Genomic DNA, 24,841 nt, shown 5'->3' with positions numbered 1-24,841 from the left:
CGGCTCTCTGATGGCGCGACGTGCTGGTATATACTGTCGTAAAATTAGATTGGAACAGTCTCACTCGCTAGGTATATATTGTGCTGTATTCCAAGCAAAAAATTTTTTGCGATTATGTGCGGGGTTTAATCGGCCCTTCAACAGAGCTTGTCCGGCTAAGTTATTAACTTTTGCTCTGTAGTCAGGCCAGTGATGCGAATTTTCATTTTCAAATGCCAACTTTCAGTTCAATTTACCCCAAACCGTATTTCTTCATTTCAAATTCATTATTTTTCATTCATCAACCAAAATTTTCATGTTCTCTCCAGAGGCCAGTTTACGTTAAATGTTAATATGTTTTACGTTCTCAAGCTTACATAAGAAGTATGTTCAGACTAGTTTTGCTTGAAAAGCCTAGTCAATACCCCAGTAGAGTGATAATCAAAGTGTCAATGAAATCGAAAATGAATGGAAAATGATAGAGCAACTCGACTGTTTGATTGAATGTTGCAAACGAACAAATGTAAATTGAACATAGTAGAGCATGATTTGAGATTTGTTCCTCCTTCAAGCTCAAACAAACCTGTTGAAAATTAGCAGCTCTGAGTCAGGCTGCAATCAATGCCCTTTGCTCGTACAAATCACGGTCCAAGCTAGTGATCCCGTGCCGAACTCAAATCGAAGAACTAAGCATTGTCAACACTATCTACCTTGTCTGGCTGTCCGGATATTCTGCTATTACTAGAAATGAATGGGCTGATGAATTAGCTAGGGCAGGTGCAACGATTGACTTCGTTGGTCCTGAGCCTGCCTTGTTGGATAAGAGAAAAAATCCGGTCCCGTTCTTCGGCCGGGCACCACAATTATTGGAGAAACCTACAAACGTGTCGTCAAACAAATCCGGTCAATACAAACTCAATCATCACACGGCAACTATTCAGCGCGCTGAGTCATTTGCATGTGATCTTTGTGAATCCGACAACGGAACCTCATATAATCTGATATACAACTGCCCAGTAGTAGCGCAATTGCGGATTCGAGTTTTCGTCTGTCGTTTAATAGACGACACCGTGTTTGGACGACTGAAACTCAGAGACAAGTGAAACTTTTTGTTTTCTCTTGATTTTTTTTTGTTAAACTGTACAAAAACAAGCGGAAAAGATTGCCTTTTACAACAAAAGTGTAATACAATTGTTATTCTACCATCACGACGCTGATATAACACAAAATTCCTTGAAAGCTACAAATAGTTTGAATTTATGATCATAAAGTACTGAAATTGGTGTTGTTAGCCTTAGATTTAGATGAAATTGTCCATTACTGCCTAAAGAAAGTTATCGTATTAAAAACCGGAAAACCGAGTATATCACGACTAAAGTCCGATTGTATTCGACAGGATTTTTTTTCGGACCACATAGGTGGTCCACTACTTCAAAAAAGGACAATACAGGTGGAAGATTACGCTCCACTACATAAAAAAGTAGTTTATAAGTCATATTTCAATGCACAAAGTGAATAAGAGCTATCTGTGTCAAATCAGACAATCACGGGATGCGCTGTTGAAGCCCTATGATTTTTCCAACGCCCTGCCAAAAAAATACAAAATGTTTATTGATTAAACTACTACTAAAAAGCGATAAAATATTTCACTGTTTTCATCTAAATGCGATTTCTTGTTAAAGGACGTTAGCTAAAACAAACGACACAGTCATACTTGTGCACGAAAAACACAAAAAAAACGGTTGTCTTAAGATCGATTCTGCTTTATAAACAAACTGCAGTTTTAAAGTTTAAAGTTCTAGTTTTCCGATTTGTATACTTAACATCTTAACATCTCACTTGAGTACTATGGCTCTAAATTTTCATAACTTTCCCTACCCAGTAATCTCTAGCTAATTGAATGTCGTTATAATGCAAAAAAATGTTGTTGTCCTTTGTTAGTGTTATATCCAAATACTAGTCTTAAAAGCCAATGTATAATCAAGGAAAAAATGTGTACAAAAAATCGAGCTATATTTTACAAACCTTGTGAGCACGTTGCTGATGGATAGGTATAGAAAAGAATAGTCTATATATCGATTACTCGACGACCACACGCTACTAACAAGAAAAATCGTTCTCTTTGTTACTACAGCTTAATTTCAGTTTTGAGCGTTTTCTATTTTTTAGTGAGAGCAACTGGTGTCCATCAATTATTATCATTGAACATTTCCATAGTTACATTATTTAATTTCCCTACACTTTTTCTCTGCTATGACCAATGTCCCTAAATAATTGCGTAGCTACACTCCTGTTAGCTACAACCGAAGACTCATGGACCGCTCAATTATCTTAAACGCGGTATGCTTTCTACAACAAGATTTAAATTTTCGACGAGTATTGACCAGAGCTGTCTCAATGATGCCACTCCACTTGTACCATTCAATATTTCATTCCGTTTTAACAAATCGTCCGAAATTCCGACAGAAAATTTTCCTACCCTCAACATTAAAAGTAACGATGATTCCTGTTAGGCTGTGGGGATATTTTTGGCGTATGGATAGCATTGTAGATGTAAATATCGTTGTTCTGGCGATCAATTCTCTTAGGACCAGAAGTACCAGAAAAAAAGCTTAGAAAAAATTATCTTGTCCTTTTTCAACCTGCGATAAGATACCAAGACGATGATAAATGAATTACTCTCTCCATTAATCATTTCAAACAAAGACGCATAATGATGCTATCCGATATTTTTAGGCGCTCGGTGATACTTACAAACCAAAAAATACTCTAAGCGCAAACGGTGTCAGAAGCTGTATACAAAATATGTTTAATTCTGCTAAGAGACGGTATGAAAAAACTTTGGCATGTAACTCTATACAAACTGAAGTAATGACCGAATGGTGATTTTAAAACTAGGTAATTTATTTTTCCAAAAAAAATTCTCTGGTTTGAATCACATTATTTTTGGCTTATACTATGAAATTATGAGGATTTCTAATTAGTACACTAAAAACTGTTCTGTCACATAACCGCAACACCTCATACAGGTAAAAAAACAAAGGAGAAAATAAACGAATACAGATTTACAACTAGATGCTCCACTCTATAGGCTTTCCATACTATTTTACATATTTTCCCAAGTTTTTGTATTATTTCTTCGTGGTTGTATAATTTGTATTCTACTACTGTAGTAAGGTCCAAACTTTCTTTTAAAAATATAGACAAGATCCCGTTTTCAAATGCCGAATCTTGATTTGTGATATTTGCATAATGCTTGAATTCCACTGAGCTTAGTAAACATAAAGTGACTTGAAATGTACTGCGCCCCAAGTTTAACAAGCAGCATATACATATTTCTTCCACGATTGATTGCTTTTGCTTCAATAAGTTTATTGTTGTTTTCAATTTTTTTAGAACTGTGCACGAAATTAGTTGTTGTGCCGATCCCGCAGGTATGTTCTCCTTTAATCGCTACAGTATGAAATTACTTTGTTGTGCTTTCAAAAACTAACAATAATTGCTCGCTAATTGCATGCATAAACGATACTCAGCCACCACCTAACATCAAGACAAAACGGGTGAAACGTGAGTGCGAAATGTGAAAATCATCTAATCCTGCTTTCATTATTTTTTTCCTTTTTCCCCCAACTACTACGCATCGTGCAGCGGAAGCCGTTCCAACTCCACCGCCGAGGGACTTGTTTCAATGTGAGTATTGAACGCTCAAAACAGATTGTTCATTTAATTAACTGGAACGTGACCGTTATGTATTTTTGACTTGTATAGAAGGAACATTGTGTGTGTTTTATATGAGTAATGAGTTTGAGTAGCAATTTTTAATATGTTAAGGAAATCCGAAACAGTGTTTGTCAGACGATCGATGCAGGCTGAATTTTGTACGTTGTTTTCTTAGGTTGTGAATTGCCTTGGAACGTTACATATAATAAGCAATTATACACTAAAAATGTCTATCGAAAAAATACAAAAAAATCAAATAAAATACTAACTAGACGTAGGACACATTTTTCTACGAGGCTCGCATAATCGAATCTTCAAATTACGCTCCATTTCTATGATATTTGGAGTGCTGATCTGTTAACATAACATATCACAATAATGTGAATATGTATAAATTCCGGTGATACTTTTTTTTTAAATTGGATATCTATTTATATATTCTTCATATAATTCTTTCTCAGATCACCCGATACCGATAAGGGAACATCTAACTCCTTTACCCACAAACCATGATTTCGGAGTGCAATGATATTGTGGGCCAGAATGCAAATTTAGCAAAAATTTTAACCTTTTAATTAAAATAAACATATTAATTTTAATTTTCTTTGGAGTTTCTTCTTTAACCCTCCGGAAGTCGCACCAATGTCTCACTGGACGAGCACCCGCTGGTGCCCTAAGACAATTTCGCTAGATTTTCAAAGCAGCGTGCACTCAGTGCACTAGCGTGACAGCCGGAAGACTAAGATCAGAAAATAAACGTTTTAAATCGTGCTAGATCGAGCCATACCTTCTTTAGTAAAATTGTATATCGAGTAATCTTAGAGTAGTTTGCTAAAGGAGGTCCTCATCAGTCAGTTTCAAAGAATCGATTTTTTTGCTTCAATCGCTGGAATAATTATCAGAGAATATTCTAGAAAAATTACAGACTATAGCCGATTAACATCTCATGCATGTAAGTTTTCCTTAATTTGATTTTTTTCCTTTAAAGCCCATTTTATGAAAACCATGTTTTCAAAATACCGATTGACTTTAAAACAGCTTTTTTCTTAACTTCATGAAATCACCCCAAAATTTGGAAACTGGTGTAATTATTTCACTTATTAGTGAGATCTAAAACCTACTTTTTCAATATGTTCACATTCAGGATCGGCAAAGTTTTATGAAATATCATTCCAAATACTTTGCTGAAAAAACTAAGTGTCTTCTTTTTTTTATTGAAAAATTTATCGCGGAAAAATTCAAAACAATTGTTTTACTTTATATTTTTTCCCTTGAGTTTCAACTGAGTTGAAACGTTCTAAGAAACGATTCTTTACATTTACATAAACAAGTTTTCTGAATATCTGAATGGTGCACTAGATAGTGAAATAAAGAAATTACAATTGATTCGGTTGAAATTCGTTTTCCCTTCAAGTAGGATTTGCAATCATTCCCCATCACATCAGTAAAGTGTGATTTATTAAAAACATTCCACTTTTCTTACAAAAATTCGCAGATGCATGAATTACATGCAAATGTAGCATATTTTCGGGGAATTAGACTGTAAAAACAGGTTCAAATGGGACCTTCATTTAGATATCCATTTGGCCACTAGACTCATGTGAATCTTAAAGTTTGATTAAAAAAAACTAATATCCAAAATTTAAAAAAAATATTTCTCATGTCCATTTCATCATCATGATTTTATCGTAATGGCTGCAAATAGCACTTAAATGAAAAAAAAATTTAGTCGAATCAATAATAGGGGAAACTGGGCCAATTCAGACCTAGTAAGGGTTTATGAGCTATAGAACTGAAACGTGTCAACCGAATCACAAATAAATATTTTTTTCCTAAAAACCTGATCAATTGAGCACATTTTTTTCTAAAGCGACTTTTTCCGATCTTTTACCGTATTGTGTATGAACGGTTGTGTGCAAAAGTATATGAAAGGTCCGAATTACCCCAACCCTGTTCCAATTCGGACCACCAATTTCTTTTCGATTTCTTGCAATAGAAATGAATTACTATTTTGGCCCAAGTAATAATGGATAGTCTCGGCCAAAACAGGATATAAATAAAAGATATTAACCGGAAGTAACATTCGCTCCTAGCGCACACGAAAACTGAGAACCGCAATATTTTGTAAGACAGAACACAGCTACATGACAGCCATGAAAATGATATATACGGTTTTCATAATATTACCATAGCTGAGAAACAGCTGGGGGTCCGAATTCGTAAGCGGTCCGAATTGCCCCACTCCCCCTCCCCCAACATTTTTTTTATTTCATGACCTAGTGCACTACAGAGAAAACCCGTTTTTATCAGCCCCTTGAAAACCGCCGAGAAATTCATGAAAAAATCACGATATCGATATATGAACGATTTTCAAAAATCATGGCCAAGTTGCTGAAATTATGTATAATAAAGCTTGTGTTCATGAAACTATTTGTGTTCTTAACGCGAAAAATATACATAGCGTTTCATTTCAATGTTTGGCTGGGTTGTTCTCTGAGCATGTTTAGTTTTCGTTTTGATTCTTGTTCATAATTTGGGGATAAACTGGTTTGTATAAATTATATGAACTAAAGAATGGACAGTTAAACGATGCTCATGATTTCAGAAACTTTGTCACGTTTTTCTTAATTTGTATTCACTATATCGTGACATTTTATTTACGAGTTTCGTGTCCAATTTTTCTGACACAGTAGTGTAGTTTATGTTCATGATTTCATGTCACGATTTTCGTAATTTCTATTCACGTTATTGTGATATTTTGGTCACAAGTCGTGATTTATGCTCATTATTTCAGGATCTTAGTCACGATTTTTTGATATTTTGGTCACGAGTAGGGTGATTTATGTATACACGTTATCGTGATACTTTCTCCTTGAGCTCATTTTCGAGTTTGACATCCATGTAACCCACGTTTATTGTATCAGTAGTTTGATCACGATATTCGCAGGTTCTCTTCCTCTTATTGTGATATGCTATTTTTAATTTCTATCGGTTTTTTACTCGTAGTAACGTGGCGATAAGAACTGGATCATAAAAGTGTGGCTGGCTCGCGGTATCTCGTTTTATGAACGACCACGATTTGTGGCTCTGTAATGTGTTTTTGGTGCAGTTTTATGTCCGGACATCAAACGAATAACAATGTACGAGGTCAAAATAGTTTTCTTATATTTTCTATTCGCTCCTATTACTAGTCGTTTGCAGCTGGATATACATAGCTCTATGATAATTCATGAAAAATCCAAATTTTGTGAAATAGTTTACGTGAAAATGGCATGACCAGGTGCAGAATTGCATGAAATTGAAAATGATAAAGGATACCTCCAGATAGATCGTGTATCATGTACTTGGAATCATGAACTAGTTCACGAATTCATGTAATAATATGTTATGATTTTATCGACCATTTCACGAGCACAGATGTTGAATCGTGGCTAATATATTAGAAATCATGAACCAGTTCACGAAAATTGAAAGGATTCATGAATAATATTCTGAGGTCCGTGAAATAGTTCACGAGAAACCATGTTTCGATTTGGTGAACAAATTCATATAATCAGACTCTGAATAATGTTCCTAAATCTATGAATAAAATCGTGAGTCAACCTTTGGTTTTATGAATAAAGTCCATAAAGGTGTGAACTAGTTCACGTACTGAAAATCAATTTGGTAATGACATGGCGGAAACCGTGGCTGCAATTCATAAAACATTAACAGATATCTCTAATATTAAAAGCTTTACGCAGGCGTAAATTGAAACATTGAAATTGAACATAGTTATAAGACACATGAGTTTTGTGCATGGTCCTGTCTGGAACGTGATTATTCCAGAATTTATTGAACTTTATTCACGATTTTGGGAACTTTTTTTCCGTGCAAGTATCTTAGTTTCATCTTATGGAAAGACCATCATCATCCAAATAGTAAGCGAAATAGCGAATAATCCGGGATGCTTGCTGCGCTGATTTCCACTTTCTCATGACAGGACCATGGAAAGGAAAAATAAAATTTCGCCAGTCTTTCTTTTTAGCTGACGAACTGTTGAGCCCCTTAACCTCGTGATGCAACCGCAACTAACCTTTTAAGCGATTCTCCCCTATTACTGCTCGCGAATATAGTTTGATAAATATTTGATTGGTTGTAACTGAGGAAAACTATAAAGCATGTCTTCACTACGGGGTGCAAATCGTAAAACGAACAAATAATACCACGGTTAGGTTTCACCGTTTTGAGCTATAATTGCACGAAAATAACTTTTATCGTCTTTAAAATTGGAATGAAAATATCGAGCATGTTACCAATCGAGAAGGTTTTATTATTTAATGTTGGGGTGGCAGGAATATCGCTAAAATCGACGAAAGTAGCATCGCTTTTTACCAGCCGGATAAATAGGTTACCTTCCCATTGGGTAGTAACAAAATTTAATATAATGTTTAATTTTGTTACTGTCGAATGGAAAGGTAACTTGATTATCGGGCTGGTCAACGATTTATTAGACATTGGGTACGACGGTGGAATGGCATAATGGATTGGCTTTATAAGAGATGATCAGATTATAGGTGTATTTCAAAGGGCTGTGGGATTATCGGTTTACAAACTCGAACAGTGATTCTAGTTTTTGGAAAGTTACTTTTACGGGCCGGGTTAGTGAAAATGGAGATGACAGAAGTGCGTGTTAAAAATGCGATTATGCAATCAGTATTATTCAATTACATTACTTCCTATAAAGCTTGACTATTCTTAATAAAGTAATGGTTTGCATTTCGACTTCGTTTCATCAGAATCCGACACTAACTTGAATCCGATTTAATTTAACGCCGGATTGACGCTTGGCCCAAGACGGAAACAAAATTTGTATTCTTATGGAAATGATTAGTCAAATGCTATGTCTTATTAGAGCAAAAGTTCTGATATTCCAATGAAATACAGCGAAATCGAAACTTGGTTCGGCTTACCAAACCAATGTGATATGCACCATGCTATATTTCTTCTTAAAAAAATTGTGTAAATATCAATACTATAACTTGATAAAGTTAAAATTCGTGTAATTTCACACAAATAGTGTTTTTAACACCGTTTTTACGTCTCCTCGTAGCATAATTCTAGAGCTCTTGTAAATACCCAGGATAGTGCATCTAGTTGGACAACTTTCAGTATAGATTGGCAATTTTGGTCATATGTGTTGCCTAAGAGTCATTCAGCGATCTACTGCATACCATCGCACACACCTTTTATGAAATATGAAAACAACGCTATGCAAACAAATATTCCATCTCGGAACATATTTGCGTTTCTTACTCTACAAACTGGTATAATGTTAACTCGTGACTTAAACCAGTGCTAAACGATGGGAAAATATGCAGCTGAAGTATCCGTTCGACATACATCTCATATTATTTCAATTTCTATAATCCTTCGCATACAGCCAAATCAACGGAGCATAAGCATTCATTCACATGCACATAAGATCGTGGTTTTATCGAGAAAAGGAAAATTAAATTCCGATCTCGATAAATGGAATACTAAAGTGGATGACGAGGCGAGATGAACGACTGATGACGGCATGGTCGTCATTTTACCGCTTTCTTGTGCCAACTTCCAATATGATTTTAGGAACTAAAGTTATTCCACGTTTATAGAGGCACGTTTCTCTATCAAGAAAAAAACAATGTCTTGATTATGGTTTATTCCAATTCCTCTATACTTATTTCTGATGTATGAATCACTCATCGAAAAAATAACAAAAGAGCAATCCATACCTAATGTAGTTGTAGTTGTTTATGCGTTGGAATTTAAAATTCAATTGAAACAAGATAGCACATGAAAGGCGGTACGATATACGTGCTATATTGAGTAGTTATATGCCGGGGATGACGATTATCGTTACTGCATTTGAGTATTATTACTAAGATGATGTCAGTGAGAATCGGAAAATGGGTGAAGAGTGTTAACCTGTAAAGTGGTTTATTGAACTGCCGAACTTTTATGCTGTCGAGTAAAGTTGTAAGTATTGATTATTCATTCATTCACCGCTGTTAACATTTTTATCCGACATCGAATTTGCGCTGGTACACCTTCGTATTTGCCTTGTGTAACCAAAAACTCTTAAATATGTTTGACATTTATGAGTAAAACTAATGATATTAAGCAATGAATAAAGATGATTTAAATTAATAAATAACATTCCAAGTCATTATTTCCAGAAGTATAATGGGCGTGAATAAAGTATTTTTGAACCATTTAGAAGCTTTGAAATTAAACTGTACTCGTGCGAAAACTCTGTGGAGAGCAAAGCTTGCTTCTATTATCATCCTACCCATTTGAAGCCGTTAGTTAGAGTAGCATCTGCCATGTTTGTCCAACGCATGACTCAAATTACAGTGCAATAATTGGGAAATTCTATTCAAGTTTTCAAACGAACGTCCAAATAGGAGTATTTCAAATGTATACGCATTTCATCGATTGTAGGCAGCGTAAATAATGAAATTATTCAGCATGCACTTCCTAATAGTACCAAAATAGGCTCTTTACTCTATTTAATGCAACAATAAATTTGTTGTCTAAAAGTGGATAACGTAATATCCTTTTTAAGGTCAATGCACTTAAGCGGGGAGTAAAGAGTTAGTGCATTTATGGAAGCTAATTTGTGCGACACATCCACAGTATCGCAGAAGTTTTCAAATAAAAAGCAACACGAAAACATCAACAACAAATGTGACATTATTTTTCGTCGTCCGCACACAATCTTTGAAGCACCGCCGCAGGACGAAGTTTGTTGCATCAGGATGTAGCAAGTGGTACTTGTGATAATCGAGATTGTTTGCTGTTCTATGTTTCCGATTATTTTCATAGTCGTGACTATAACTTGCTGAGTTTGCACTGATGAGCAACAAAAACTTGTTCCGTGAAAGTTTTTCTAACCATAAGTTAGGTTTCATTTTAAAGATAATGCCGACTTTAACGGCAATTTTCATATTTTATCTATGTATTTTTTGCTGTACAACAAATCACAAACACCCTTTCTTTTGTCTTCCTGTGGTTGATAAAGAAGGCACATTATCCCGGCATAAATTTAAATTGACTGCTTTTGCTCTGTTTGAAGCGTGTACTGTACTAACATCATGAGATGTAAAACTTTCTTTTGCTTGCACTGACAGTTTTCTGCGAAACTGAGATTGAGGTATGGTGTCTCGTACGGTTTGGCACTCAAATCCGACTTTTGTAGGAGTATGAACACGTGGAAGTTTTACGCTTGTTCACTGGGGACTTGTACGTGCCTTATGTTCAATGAAGCAAATTAATTCAATAGTAACAAAGTAAGAATCAGAGATGCCTGACCTTTTCCTATGTTCGTTTGTTTGTTAGACTCTTGGTGCCCGGGTACCCTGTTTGTTAAAAAGGTGCCCGGGTACCCTGTCGGACACATAATGGTTAATTTTATTATTCTTCTGTTCAGCAATATAAGCCCTGTCGAATAATAAATCATAGGCGTATGTTAAGCGTCCCCATTTATGATTTCGTCCCGATGTCCGTAATAAAATCAGAACTAAGAAGAGGGTGTTTGTCCCCCAATGGAGTACAGATATAAATCTAACAAAAAGTTATTTATTCAGTAGAATTTTCATACACAGTGTGTCAGATTAACGAATAACGGTAAAATAACACAGGAATGCACTGATATGTAAGGTAAAACAGCATTTATTTGAATTCAAAATCCGTATTACACGAGCCACAATAATTATACGGGAAGAGAACATAATTGTGTTTTGTTTATATCCAGGCTGCGATTGATATACGATTATGAAACTTTGGCAATGTAACATACTAAAACGAGCTTCCTTCAGATGCAACTGTTTTCCAGAAATTTTGATAAAAGTAAGAAAGCATTTTGTCTAGGGAGTACGTTTTACCTCATCTTCCCATATAGGACGCTCCAATACTGACATTCGATATGCGAATGCCTTTTTACTGGCTTTTAACTGGTGTGGAGTGATTTGAACACACAGTGGGTCCATAGCATAATCATAGCTATTGCATTTTGCAAAAAATGCAATAGCTATGCTATATTTCACCCTATGGAGGAAAATTTGGTAAAAACCAAAATTTCTCACTAGGGTGAAAATTTGTTGGTAAAAACCAGTCTTTGTACAGGAGGGCACAAATGCTTATTTCATACTATGTTGCGTTTCGGCTTCGCCTCATCAGAAACCGACACTAACACAATGTCGGAATAGATTAGCGCCGGCTTGACGCAAATCTCTTAAAACTAAAACACACTATGTGTTTCAATCAAACGACTGATCAAACGTGATGTCCCGTTCGAGCAGAAGTTCTGTTTATGCCGATGAGACACAAGTGAAGCCGAAACTTGTCTTGGCTTAGCAGGCCTATGCGAAAGCACTATGCTATATTTCACCCTATGGAGGAAAATTTGGTAAAAACCAAAATTTCTCACTAGGGTGAAAATTTGTTGGTAAAAACCAGTCTTTGTACAGGAGGGCACAAATCCTTATTTCATACTATGTTGCGTTTCGGCTTCGCCTCATCAGAAACCGACACTAACACAATGTCGGAATAGATTAGCGCCGGCTTGACGCAAATCCCTTAAAACTAAAACACACTATGTGTTTCAATCAAACGACATCACGGGACATCACGTTTGATCAGTCGTTTGATTGAAACACATAGTGTGTTTTAGTTTTAAGGGATTTGCGTCAAGCCGGCGCTAATCTATTCCGACATTGTGTTAGTGTCGGTTTCTGATGAGGCGAAGCCGAAACGCAACATAGTATGAAATAAGGATTTGTGCCCTCCTGTACAAAGACTGGTTTTTACCAACAAATTTTCACCCTAGTGAGAAATTTTGGTTTTTACCAAATTTTCCTCCATAGGGTGAAATATAGCATAGTGCTTTCGCATAGGCCTGCTAAGCCAAGACAAGTTTCGGCTTCACTTGTGTCTCATCGGCATAAACAGAACTTCTGCTCGAACGGGACATCACGTTTGATCAGTCGTTTGATTGAAACACATAGTGTGTTTTAGTTTTAAGGGATTTGCGTCAAGCCGGCGCTAATCTATTCCGACATTGTGTTAGTGTCGGTTTCTGATGAGGCGAAGCCGAAACGCAACATAGTATGCAATAGCTATGATTATTTAAAAAATTTACAGCTATCTTAAGACTAGAAATAAGATTCTATATACAAGAGAGGGGGCAAAAAAATTTTTTATGAAAAATTTTAAAACAAGGAATTCAATAGTAATAGTTTTTTAGGAAATATTTACAGTTATCTTAAAACTAACAATATAGTTTGGTACACAAAAGGGGAAACAAATATTTATGAAAAATTTCACCGATGTTTTAAAACTAGGGATACAATTCTATTTACAAGATGGGGGACAATAGTTTTAACAAAGAGGTAAAATTACAAATATCTTAAAACTAGGAATACGGAATACAAATTTGATTTTTTATCGGAGACTTATGCTTGGTCAAGATATTCAGAGGGGGGATTATTTCCAAAATCGGTGTAGAAGCAGTTGTATCAAGGACAGGGGTGAGAAGGCGTAGATGGTGACCGGGAGAGAAGAGCAAAACTTGCAACTTTCGGACAAACAGGAGATCAGCGAAACCAATTAGCGCCTCAGTCTAGTAGGTCGGATTGGCGGATGGTATTCTTCGGACCCGCGGGGAATCCTTTGTAAAATACATGTTATAATAATGCTTAGGGCGAAAATTACGCAAAAACAAATTTTAAACCGATTTTTGCATGTATATTCAGATACACAGATTTTTGAGTAATGATGTTACAAAAACTATTGTTAGAAATGTTTGTTCAGTTTTGGTGATACATCCCCTCTGTCTCTCTAATCTTAGCTCTAATCTCTATAAAATTATCCTGCACTCTGAAAGGTGAAGATTTGTAATACACTCAGATTAGCACCCAGCAAACGCCTGGCTGAATTCTACTCCTATAAACGGTCGATAGCCACCCCAATAATTTTAGACAGCTTCCGGACAAACACGTATATCCCTTTCGGAAGAATAACGTGATTGCCGAGGCCGGCCCTTGGGGGACCCCGTTAGTTTCCCGAAACAGGTTCGACTGCTTTCCTCCAATGCCCACCCTTAAAACTTCGGTCACTAAGGTACTGCTTTAGGAAGCAGCCAAGGTTTCCGCGAACACCCCATTGGTGCAGCTGGCGCAGTACTCTTTCACGCCATACCGTGTTGTAGACCTTGGCGAGATCTAGGATGACGATGTCTGCATGCAAGTCGTTGGCTATGGCGTCACTTAATATTTCACCGATGCAGCTTATATGAGCCTGTGCTGAGTCCCTTACGGAATGTGAACTGTCGATGGTCGAGAAGATCTTGTTCCTCGAGGAGGGTCATCAGGCGTCTATTTACCATTCTTTCCATCGTTTTCCCAATACAGGGGAGAAGACTGATGGGTCGGAAGTCATTTGGGCTCCCAATTTATGTTTATTACCTTCAACAACAGGCCCCTTGGCCCCAATGGTGGTTTCTTAAACTAATTACATTTTAAAATTGCCAACATTTTCGCTTTTATCGCATTCCGCGTCCGGTTGAAGTCAAAGGCCGTCGCCACACTGTTAAAAATTCGCTGTTACCGGACAGCGCTCTGGCAACCATAGTTGGTTCTCCCTAACGGAACTCGCAGAAGAGAGTTATTACGTAGAGCTCGAACGCGGGCTTGAAGATCCAGACGCCCGAGGATTGTAGGGCAATCCACTCTGGCAGAGAGTAAGTCCGAGACGAACAGGGCTCGAGAGTAGTCCCTCCGAATGCTGAGTGTATCGAGGTGTATTAGCTGGCAACGGTTTTCATAGCTCGGCAGCTGAAATCTGTTTCGCCATGGGAGATGTCGAAGGGCGAAGCGTATGAACCTGCGTTGAACAGCCTCGATTCTGTCAATCCCGTTCTGGTAGTACAGATTCCAGCTCCCTCGCATTTCTTCGGAATGCGAATCGTCTGAGCGGTTCTCCAGCTGTCTGGGAAGGACCCGCTTTCTTATATTCCCATAATGCCATTACAACCAACGTTATCGAGTCCGGCAGAGTTGCCCTTTGCAGTGCTCAACGCAGAGGCTAGTTCTACTCCAGTGAAAGGTTTGTTGTAGTCCTGGCTAGCGCCTGGACTGAATGTTGTAGGGTTGGCTTCTATTGTCGTCTTCATTCTAAGGAAGGTAGGTGGGAGATATGAATCCCCAGAAAGAAGGGCAAACTGTTGACCAATTGCATTAGCTGTAGGGCTCAACTGTAGTGATAAGTGAAAGTGAAAGCCTCCGAGCACTTCATCGTCCACTGGAGGAACGTTCGAGGCTACCCTCAGAAGGTAAAGAGATCTTGAGAAGTGGACAGAGCGCGAAAACCGTAGGGAACAAAGACCACTCTCGCGCCTACCGGTAGGACACACAAAGATCACCCATACCCACACCATCACACAGTGTTTTAAAACGTCGTTTTCGTGCTCAAAATTAATGTCGTCTAAACCGTTAACTTTAGAAGTATAGTTTGTTCAGAGAAGTTGTTTCTCTTATAATTGCACATCCGCAGAAGTATACCGTACAGTGATTAATTCACCTATAAGTGATATACGAAATTTATTTTCCGAACTAATTAAGATAGAGACTTTGTGTCTTCGGCAAAGTTGTAGCAAATATTACTACAAAAGAAATTACTGAAGACACCATATATCTATCTTTAATAGTTTACAAGTTATAGAACATATTATGTGGAAGACCATTTAGAATTAGTTTTTTTCAGGATAACTTTTTTAGACATTCTCCTATCTTCTTAGAATCTTCCACAAAGTTGTTTGCGGTATCGAAACACATATTTTTGAACATAGTTACTTCTTATCTGTTGAATTTTAAAAAAAAATATTCTAAATTTTACGATATTTTTGGGGTCACTTCCACCTTAAATAACTCGTTAAGGAGCTAAAGGAGCAAACAACATCATAACATACTGAAAGTACTAACTTTTTACTTTTATATAGTCGCCCAATTGTTAGTCGACGCGTTTTCGACTTCTAAAGTTAACGGTTTAGACGCTATTAATTTTGAGCACGAAAACGACGTTTTAAAACACTGTGCATCACCCGCGTCAACCCTTCAATGTGCCCGACTTGCAATTCGAGACTCACGGTACTGGTCTCAAACACCATACCTACCACCATCACTTAGGGGTCCGTCCGTCTCATCCCGAGTAGACGCTGTGGAGGCTCTCCCGTGGCTCCCAATCAGCCACAACATGCTAGCTCATCGATCACCATTGTTCAGCGGGCCCTCCGCCACACCCGGGCTGGGTGCTAGGGAGGTTCTTCCACGGCCCTTTCAACTACAATCTGCCAACCCATGTACGACCATTGCTCAGTGGGACCTCCGCAACACCCGGACTGGCTGCTAGGGAGGTTCTGACGCGGCTCTATCGACTACAAGCTACCAGCCCATCTACCACTATCAATCAAAGGGCCACCCAGACCGGGTATTGGGGAGGTTCTTTCGCTACCCTACCTGCGTGCTGTCGCCACCGAGTGCAATATCTAAGCGAAGAACCCCATAACTATGTAACGTATGCAATGTAATGACTCCCTTTTTCAAGGCGATTGACCCTTAGTGGTTAAAACCTTAATGAATATAATAATAATAATGTTCTGTTAACTCCGTTAATTCTCAATCTTTTGTATGAAAATTCAACAGCTACACTGCCCATAAAAGCATATTGATTTTTGTCGAAAATGAGTTATCTGCTGGTTTGTATTCTGCTTTTCCACTGTTTCACAATGTACAAATAAGATTACCAGGTTTGTTTAGAAAATGTCGAAAAAAATACCAAACTATGGTTGTCCTATAATAAGGCTTAATGAAAATATAAATCTTGAACAGCGTTTTTCTCTGCTTGCTGTTTTCCAAAATGGGACTCTTATGCTTTAATAGACAGTGCACTGGTCGACTTACTGTATGCAATATCGGCAAAATTTTGGTGAATTTTGTTGAGCTGAAATATCAGCAATATTACCAGCCAGCAAAAAAATATTTCGCTGAAATTTCAGCAATTCAAAGCAGTCAAAATTTGCTGAACTGTCAATTTGGTTTACTGAAACTAGAAATATTTCCATTTTTTCAATGCTTGTTTCAGCAATCAAATTCTATAGATTTGCTGATTTTCGGAAAAATAATAGACTTTACTAAAAATCAGCGACACAAAAATGGCAAAGCTGAGCTCTTAGCAAATCCTTTTTGCTGGAAAGGTTTCAGTAAAATATTTTGCTCAAACAAAATACAAAAAATAGTGTGTATTTCAACAAAAGTCATTAAATGAAGAATACAATTATTGTTCCATTGTACGAAACAAGGATAGCAGATTAAAACTACCTACTGGTAGGTAATGAAATTTAAGTGTGTAGACGATCTGACATAGAAACTGTAATATAGGGTAGACGAGCCCTTATTCATCTCATTAGTCACGTTGTCACACTATTTCGCTGATAACTCGGCTTACAGTGGGGATTGTGCTTAAATAGGTGTCAACATCTTTGCTTCGTTCCTAAGATACAAATCAATAAAAAAAATCTCGCTTGCAAAATGCAAAATATTTGCGTTTGAGCGAAGCGAAAAGTCGAGTACAACGCACCCTTATTCATCCTACCATTTGAGCTAATGCGCTGAATAGAGACAGCAGACACTGCTCTAACTAATGTGTTCAAATGGGTGGGATGAATAGAGGTGCTAAAATGAAACCCTATATATATTTTTAAATTATGAAGAGCGTCATTATTTTTTTGCAATTCTCAAAAGCCTCCCAATGTAGCTTCGTAGAATTGGAGTTTCAAAGAAAAACATTTTTTATGCATAATACATACGTCCTTTTCGCATTACATTAAAAAATGCGTAACAAGTAATTGTATAAAAAAGTAATAAAGTATTCTTCATTTTAACATTGCTCCTATCGAATGCTCGTGCCCAGTTCCGATGAAAAGGAAATTGTTTACTTTTTTATGTATCGGAGACCCCTTCCTCAGCATGTACACGAAGGATGAGAACTGTGAAAGCTCGTTCAACTTAAATGAGTAGGTACTGCATTTCCTCCTATCACAAAAAGCCCATACCGGAGCCAGCGAGCCTTTATGACTTCTCGACATGCACTCGGCTTGACTGGAGGATATCCAGAGGTAGAAAAATCTGGTGAAGCCGACGCTTCGCCACGCCACTGTCTAACCGGTAATCCACCAGGGACGAAGTCTGAGTGATGCATTGCTTCCACCTTCGAAATCAAACCCAAACTACATCCTATTGTGGTACGGTCTACGTACAACACTCTTTTACATATTCAATAGGTGTTCCAATTTTGGTTTGGTTTTTGCATTTCGCCCGATGGCACTGACCCGCAATAAACGGCTTCGTTTTTATTCTGCACCGTGAACGTAGGCTGCCCACAATGGTATGTTTGTACCATGTTCTATGATATTCTATATCCACTTTAGACTATCATGTGACTACAGGTAATACATACGGTGTTCTGCCGAGTTGTGAGTCCCAAGTGACTCCAAACAACTGTACGAGATGATGATGACGGTATGCATGCATGTTTGAAGCTCAATTGCATTATATGTGACGTAAAGCTTTATGTCCCACACCGACGATATAGTCGTCATAATCGCCCCCGGTAAAAAGGGTTATTCAGATTCGTTTATATTGGAAAAATTCATTGATGTTCCAAGCAAAATGTTCTGCTCGGAGGTAAAGTACGTTTGCGTGGTAAATATTTTCATTTAATGTCTTTTACTTGAATTTATGTGCTATAAGAACATTATGAGCGGTGATAAAATTGTCTCTCAATCATATACTGATAATAATCCCTTGTTTTAAATTTTTTCATAAAAAAATCTTTTGGCCCTCTCTTGTATATTGAATCTTATTTCTAGTCTTAAGATAGCTGTAAACTTTTTTTTTTCCTTTGTAAACAAAATATTTCAACATTGTAACCTCCTAGTTTTAAGATATCCAAAATGTAAAAACACAAGCATTTGGCACCGCCAAGCTAACGCATTTGTGCCTATCAAATAAACGAAATGAATAAAAAAAAATATACTGATAATAATCCACACGATAAAACCTTATGAAATTAAACATCACTTTCATGTGCGTTTTCATGTTTAAAATGGTTTTCCTTTCAATTTCACATGGAAATCCTTTAAAACGCATTTCATTTGGTACTTCACATTTTATTCAAATAAATTCCACATGAATACATTTTTTTCATTGAATGTTGGTTGCCATGCTATTGTATAGTATAGTATATAGTATGAACTTTCCAGGTGACTTTCGCGTGAAAAAATGTATTTTTATGTTTTTTTATGTAAAAGAATTGATTTACCGATCCTCCTACCAATTAAATCCATGTAATTCATTTGCAAATTTTAGTCAGTGGTATTTCTCTTGTTCGTATGAATGCCATTTGGAAACCATATTTCCCTCAAACGATTGGACAGTGAAATGGAAACCGTGTGCATTTTACCGTTTGAGGATTGAATTTATTCAAGAGTTTTCCACATGACGTTAATGTGTTTAGTTTTTAAAGTGTAAAACTGCTTCTTATAAAACCTGTTTTATTCCACCTGGTGATGAAATTGTGCTTTTCTCATTTGTTAACAATAAGATTTCATGGTTCGCTTCACCCAATATATTGTTATTACAATGGTGGCATTATTGGATTGTAGTACAACGTCAACTCAAAATTTGAAAAATTGGCTAGGAGATTGTTGTACCACCCACCACCCTAGTAACAATTGAGGTTTCAAGATAGTTTTATAGCTAGTCATAAAACTAAGATTGTACTTGTAGCGCGCTATAAAACTTCAATTGTTACTTGGGCAAGGCTTTGTTTACTTTACAAAAACTGTGTTTGTACTTTGTAGGATTGTCGTTTCTTAGTAAGTGCATCTGCAATCTTGTTGAATAGAAAACTAACACACGAATTTTAATATTCAGCTCAGTGCATCTAATGCGCTTTAATGTTGCAAATGAATAGGGAATAGAGAGCCGTTGGAACCGGTGATTACAGCCTCAGATTTAGTTTGACCTTCATGATTTAACAGTGTAAATGACGAGGCTTTAGCTGGGTATGGACACTGAATATTTCAATAGGTATCGAAGCATGTTGTTCCATTGATTGCAAAGGATTTTTTTGCAAACTTATGTGACACTTTTGTTGAATTTTCACCACTTATCTCTGGTTTCCACAGCAAGGGAAATTTACAATATGGCCTACGATCTAGCCTGCGAATCCAAACAATTTGATACGCAATTCAATGAAATTTTGAATATATTAAAAGGTGGTGGTCATATTTCCGAAATTGGATCCGATCTGAATCAAATTTTAGCCAAGTGCTAAGTTTTCTTAACTCAGTCCAGACATCTCCGAGAAGCCTTATGCTGATCATCACGTTTGACCAGTCGTTCGATTCGAACCGTTTTGGGATTTAGCGTCAAGCCGTCGCTAAATTAGTGTCTGTTTCTGATTAGGCGCAGTCGAGATGAACTTATGACTGTATCAAGTTAGGATTTGTGCCCTTCACGTACAAAGATTGGTTTCACAAAAAAATTTCCCCCTGGGGAGAAATTTTGGTGTTTACCCAATCTTTTCCCCTTATGGAGAAATATATCATAATGATTAGAAGTTTGTATATCTTCGAAACAATCCCAAGTAGCAATTTTGGTTTTATAGCACACTACAAGTGCATTTTAAATTTTAAAAAGGGGTTCAAGAGTGCCATAAAACTTCAATTGTAACCAGGGAATAGGTGACAAAAAATGGCTATTGTGACAAAACTGGTTTGCTTCTAAAATTAAAATAAAAGTTGTTGTCCTTTGTTTATAATCCTTAAGTAATGTTCCGTGGTTTAAGCAATACTAAAACTTTGCGGAAGCAATTATTCTTCAACAGCGAGAGCAAGGTTTTTTAACGCAGATTCTAGAACTACCGCGATTTTTAAATTACCGTGGGTTTATTCATTAGCGCATTAATCTTCGCTTGTCCGGTTCTTATTCGTAATTGTACGTAACAAAACTGTTAGCTAAAGCCTGCGTTTCTATTACTTTTCACTTATCTAACCTATCTAATCTTCTTCACTGTGACTTTGCCGCGGCTTTCTCCAGTGATTTGAAAAATGTACCCCTTTTCAAGCGGCTAAATATGTTTCCTGTCTCGTCATCAAGAATCACGAGCCAGACATTTTAATGCCATTTTGGATCTAAATCAAAGCAAGCTTTCTGAAAGATGCAATTAGCTGTCTTCGCTTTAAAAACCAAACGAGTAGCTTTTTCAAGACAAAGAATAACTCTCGAAGGACGCTCGTAACCCAATCTTATTACTTATTCAAGAATTTAAACAAAATCCCGAAGCACTGGATGCTCTTTTAACGAATCGTCAGGATGGAGTGAAAAATAGGAAGTAGGGGAAACAGAGGAAAGTTGATATAGAGTTGAGTTCAAACAGTGCTCATTGCTAGCGAAACCATGTCGTTGGAGATCCGGCCAAAATACTTTTGTTTTACATCTTTCGTATGTTTAAAACTACATCCACACTACGAGTTAAAATGTGTTTTAACACTATGTTGATGACATTTTTCTTGCTGCTAATTATTATTAACATCTTTTAACTCTGTAGTGTGAACATAGTATAACAAAAGCAATTGTTGCAAAATCCCTAACGGTATGGTTTTGCTAGCAATAGGCATTGTTTGAACTTTCCACTGTTTCAACTCACCTCGGTTTACCCTATTATTTAGGATCAAATTGAGCTGATTTTTATTGGTTTTGATGCTTGACGTTTGAAAAATGGAATAAAAAGTTTGTCGGTATTTTCTTATTTTAATTATCGGTAACTCATTTTTTTCCAAAAACTGGGATTCGTTTGTGAAGAATCCAATTCATGCTCACTTGGAAATGTATCCTTTATCAATATCACCCATTGAAAAATTTTATTTTTTGTTACTTTAATTATCAGTGATACATTCATCATAACACAATTTGTTAACGGCATTGGATTGTGTTATAATATTCGTATTGTGATATTATTTGATTGTTTGATTCTGGGGTCGCTTTCGTCATCTATCGAAACCATCATTTTCTCCAGATGATACAGTATACTTCTATTTTTATATATCTCGTTTATTTGACACGGCGTTCACTTGACCGAGCGGTGGTCATAAATTTACAACTATTTAAAAAAAATATTTTGACTATTCTTATCTTCTACGCGTTACCTACTGCTGTACTTCGAAATCTTTTTTCGTCGCGGGAAAACATTTGCTGCGATTTCCAGGTTATTAAACATCCAACATGAATTTACCTGATCTGGATAGCTGCACAGTATTGTCTGATTATGGACAATGTCTGGGGTGGTCAGATAGGAAGGAATAGGATGTGTCAAACGCATTTTCACCAAACGAGCCTCATCGGAAATATATGGGAAGAAGTTTCTCTAAGAATCGTTTGTAACGGATTCCACCTCTCCGTATTTGGAAATGATGGTTGGTGCCGATCGGAAGTATACGTTGTCATATCATGTTGGCGTACTTCGATAGTTTTGACACAGAGGTATCAATCCTAGAAAAAACAGAAAAAAGAATGTTTGTGTTCTATTTTTGGTATTTGGTACAAAATCATGCTTATCATAACGAACACTATCAATTATAATTAAAAAGGACCCAGTTTTGTTGTTTTTTTTTTTTGAAATGATTCTTAAAGCACTCATTTTTTATCAATATTTGAGTGTACCTTGTTGAACATTGCAAGGGCCAGATTGTTTAGGTTAACTTCTCTCTGTTCTAAGAAGGAAATAGATTAAGTTTGATTTTGTATTTCGAATTCGGTAACTAGCACCAACTTGGAACTTGTTAGACGATAAATCCAAATTAGCACCAAATTTAGCACTAAACACTAAATCCAATCAGGCGCGAACGCTTAAATCAACTGGCTGATTGCGAGATAAAGCATCCATAGCATTAGTTCAAGAACCGTACTTCCATAAAGGAATCTTCTATAATGCATTACGTTGTGTTTTGACGATGATTTTGGCGATTTACACACTGACTTCATCATGTTTCACTGCTGATTATCTAATAAGAGTTGCTTAGGAAATGGTAAGTAGAAATCCGACTAATATTATAAAGGTTTTAGTATGATAGCCACCATTGCCAGCCACCTCCATCGGTCCATATCGTTCACGGGGAAGGATAAAGAATAGGGTAGAAGAAAAGTGTTGATGCTTCACCTACGTAACGAAAGAACGACGATTCATCAGACTCTTCCAAATGTGTCGCGGAGTTGGAGATTTAGAAGGTTCAAGGGTAAGGATTCGCTCCAAGCAAGCGATGCGACCGGTAAAGCATAGTTTATTATGTAGTTGTTTAGTTAGTGTCTGAGTACACGGTCACTCGATAAAGAAAAGATCTTGTTTAGTTTTTGAGTTTTTTAACTCTGGGCAGCAGGCTACCGTGAGTAACCTATGTTTTCTAAACAAAGGCAATTTGAACTCTAAACAGCCAGCCGTGTAAGTATGGCCTTGAAACGCTTATCTACATAATTGAGTATTTAGACAAATTTCGTTATTTCATTCATAAACTTCTATTGGAAAGTAACTTAAAACTGCCTTCATTGCTTACAAGACAGACACTACTAATCCACGTGAAATGTCTCGTGCATCCATTCCTGAAAATAAGGCCATTGATGCGTGTCAACTAGTTGACTCGGATGACGTGAATTAGACAAACTCGTTCATAGCAGTTTCATACGAAGAAGCTTGTCCGATTCACACTGTTAAATCGACTAGGAGAACCTCCTGGTGGAGGTCTGAGCTTGAAAGAATGAAGAACGATATGGAACCGCCGTCAGCGTGATGGGTCGCGATATTATATTTTTTGTCAACAATAAATTCAGCATGCACAATTACTCAATTCCTTATGTACAGGGCCACTATAATAAGCAGTGTGTCTTTAGAGATAACATAAAAAATTTGTTTCAACTTCAACAAACATTACATTCGCTTTAGGGGTCAACACTTCATGTGCTACCGTTTGAGTTTATTTTGACGTTATCCACTAATACAACGTTTGCGCTGGTCTTGAAAAAACTTTCATTAATATTTGAAAATCTATATATACAGTATTTTTCTGTACATACCGTTCAATAAATACCTCAAAGTGATGCTTTAAAGTTTGGAAGTATAGCTAGGAAAATCAATATTTTGCTCTATTGTCGTAACATTGAAGGGTGTTTCACATCATCAGCATCTGGGTGTACAGAATTAAGGCTCGTGATTTTCCCACCGTATTTTGCCGTTTGTCGCGAATTGGAGCCTTCTGCACTTTGTACGTATGCAGTTCCACCCGGTCCTTCACTGAAAACCATTCGATGAAGAAAATAAAACAAATTCTTGTTTTCCTAATTAGTTGATTTCAACAGAAAAATGAAAAACATAACTGAATTTTCTCTAAATTTTGCGAGATTCTCAAATAATAGTTATTGAAAATTATTATTGATTTTGATTCAAGAAGCACATCATACGAAATGACAGCAAAGTAGCCAAGATGCACACCTTACTGAAATACATCAAGGTAGCGACAGCAACTATGTTCATACACGCTGGGCATAACGGTTATGCACGTAGGTAGTTGTCTCAGCTTGGAAAGCTTGTTTTAGCCTGGACGCAACTACCTGAACCCGTACACAAAAAAAACAGAAATGAAACTGACCTCATTTTGGTTTTACCTAGTTTTTCTTTGAAACATTTCAATAAAGGGATGATTTTGATTGACATTTTTTTCGATACATGTGTACTAGACTGCCCAGAAAAATAATGAAATTTTGAAAACTCAATCGGCCCACCCTTGATTCGATTCCTAGTCCCACCAGGAGTTCTTGCACCAAATTTGAAGCAAATCGGACAAGTCTAGCTACCGGACCAACGTGCCTGAAGTTTGTATGAGATTTTTAGACAATTTACATGGAGAAAACCCACTAACTCGCATTTTTGCCGCTAGATGGCACTGTATGCATCGTATTATCACTGTAAGTGAAAATAAGAAAGATAATTTAATTGTCTACAACTTTGTACG

General features: G+C 36.9%; 1 protein-coding gene across 4 annotated transcripts in view; it reads left to right on the top strand.

Moving 5' to 3' along the window:
- The window catches only part of LOC131678456 (transmembrane protein 65), a 72,203-nt gene that overhangs the window by 35,626 nt on the left and 11,736 nt on the right, over positions 1-24,841 (top strand). For 3 of the 4 annotated variants that reach the window (XM_058958628.1, XM_058958627.1, XM_058958629.1), the window contains one exon: positions 3,628-3,669. In XM_058958628.1, the coding sequence (XP_058814611.1) occupies positions 3,628-3,669 (42 nt within the window). Of the gene's footprint in view, positions 1-1,156; positions 3,414-3,512; positions 3,547-3,627; positions 3,670-24,841 lie in introns of those variants that run through there. The other variant, XM_058958631.1, reaches the window with a different exon arrangement.

Source organism: Topomyia yanbarensis, chromosome 2, assembly GCF_030247195.1.
Source record: "Topomyia yanbarensis strain Yona2022 chromosome 2, ASM3024719v1, whole genome shotgun sequence".
NCBI classification, from domain to species: Eukaryota; Metazoa; Arthropoda; class Insecta; order Diptera; family Culicidae; genus Topomyia; species Topomyia yanbarensis.
The sequence above is the reverse complement of the archived record's forward strand: the minus strand, read 5'-3'. Positions and strand labels throughout refer to the sequence as shown.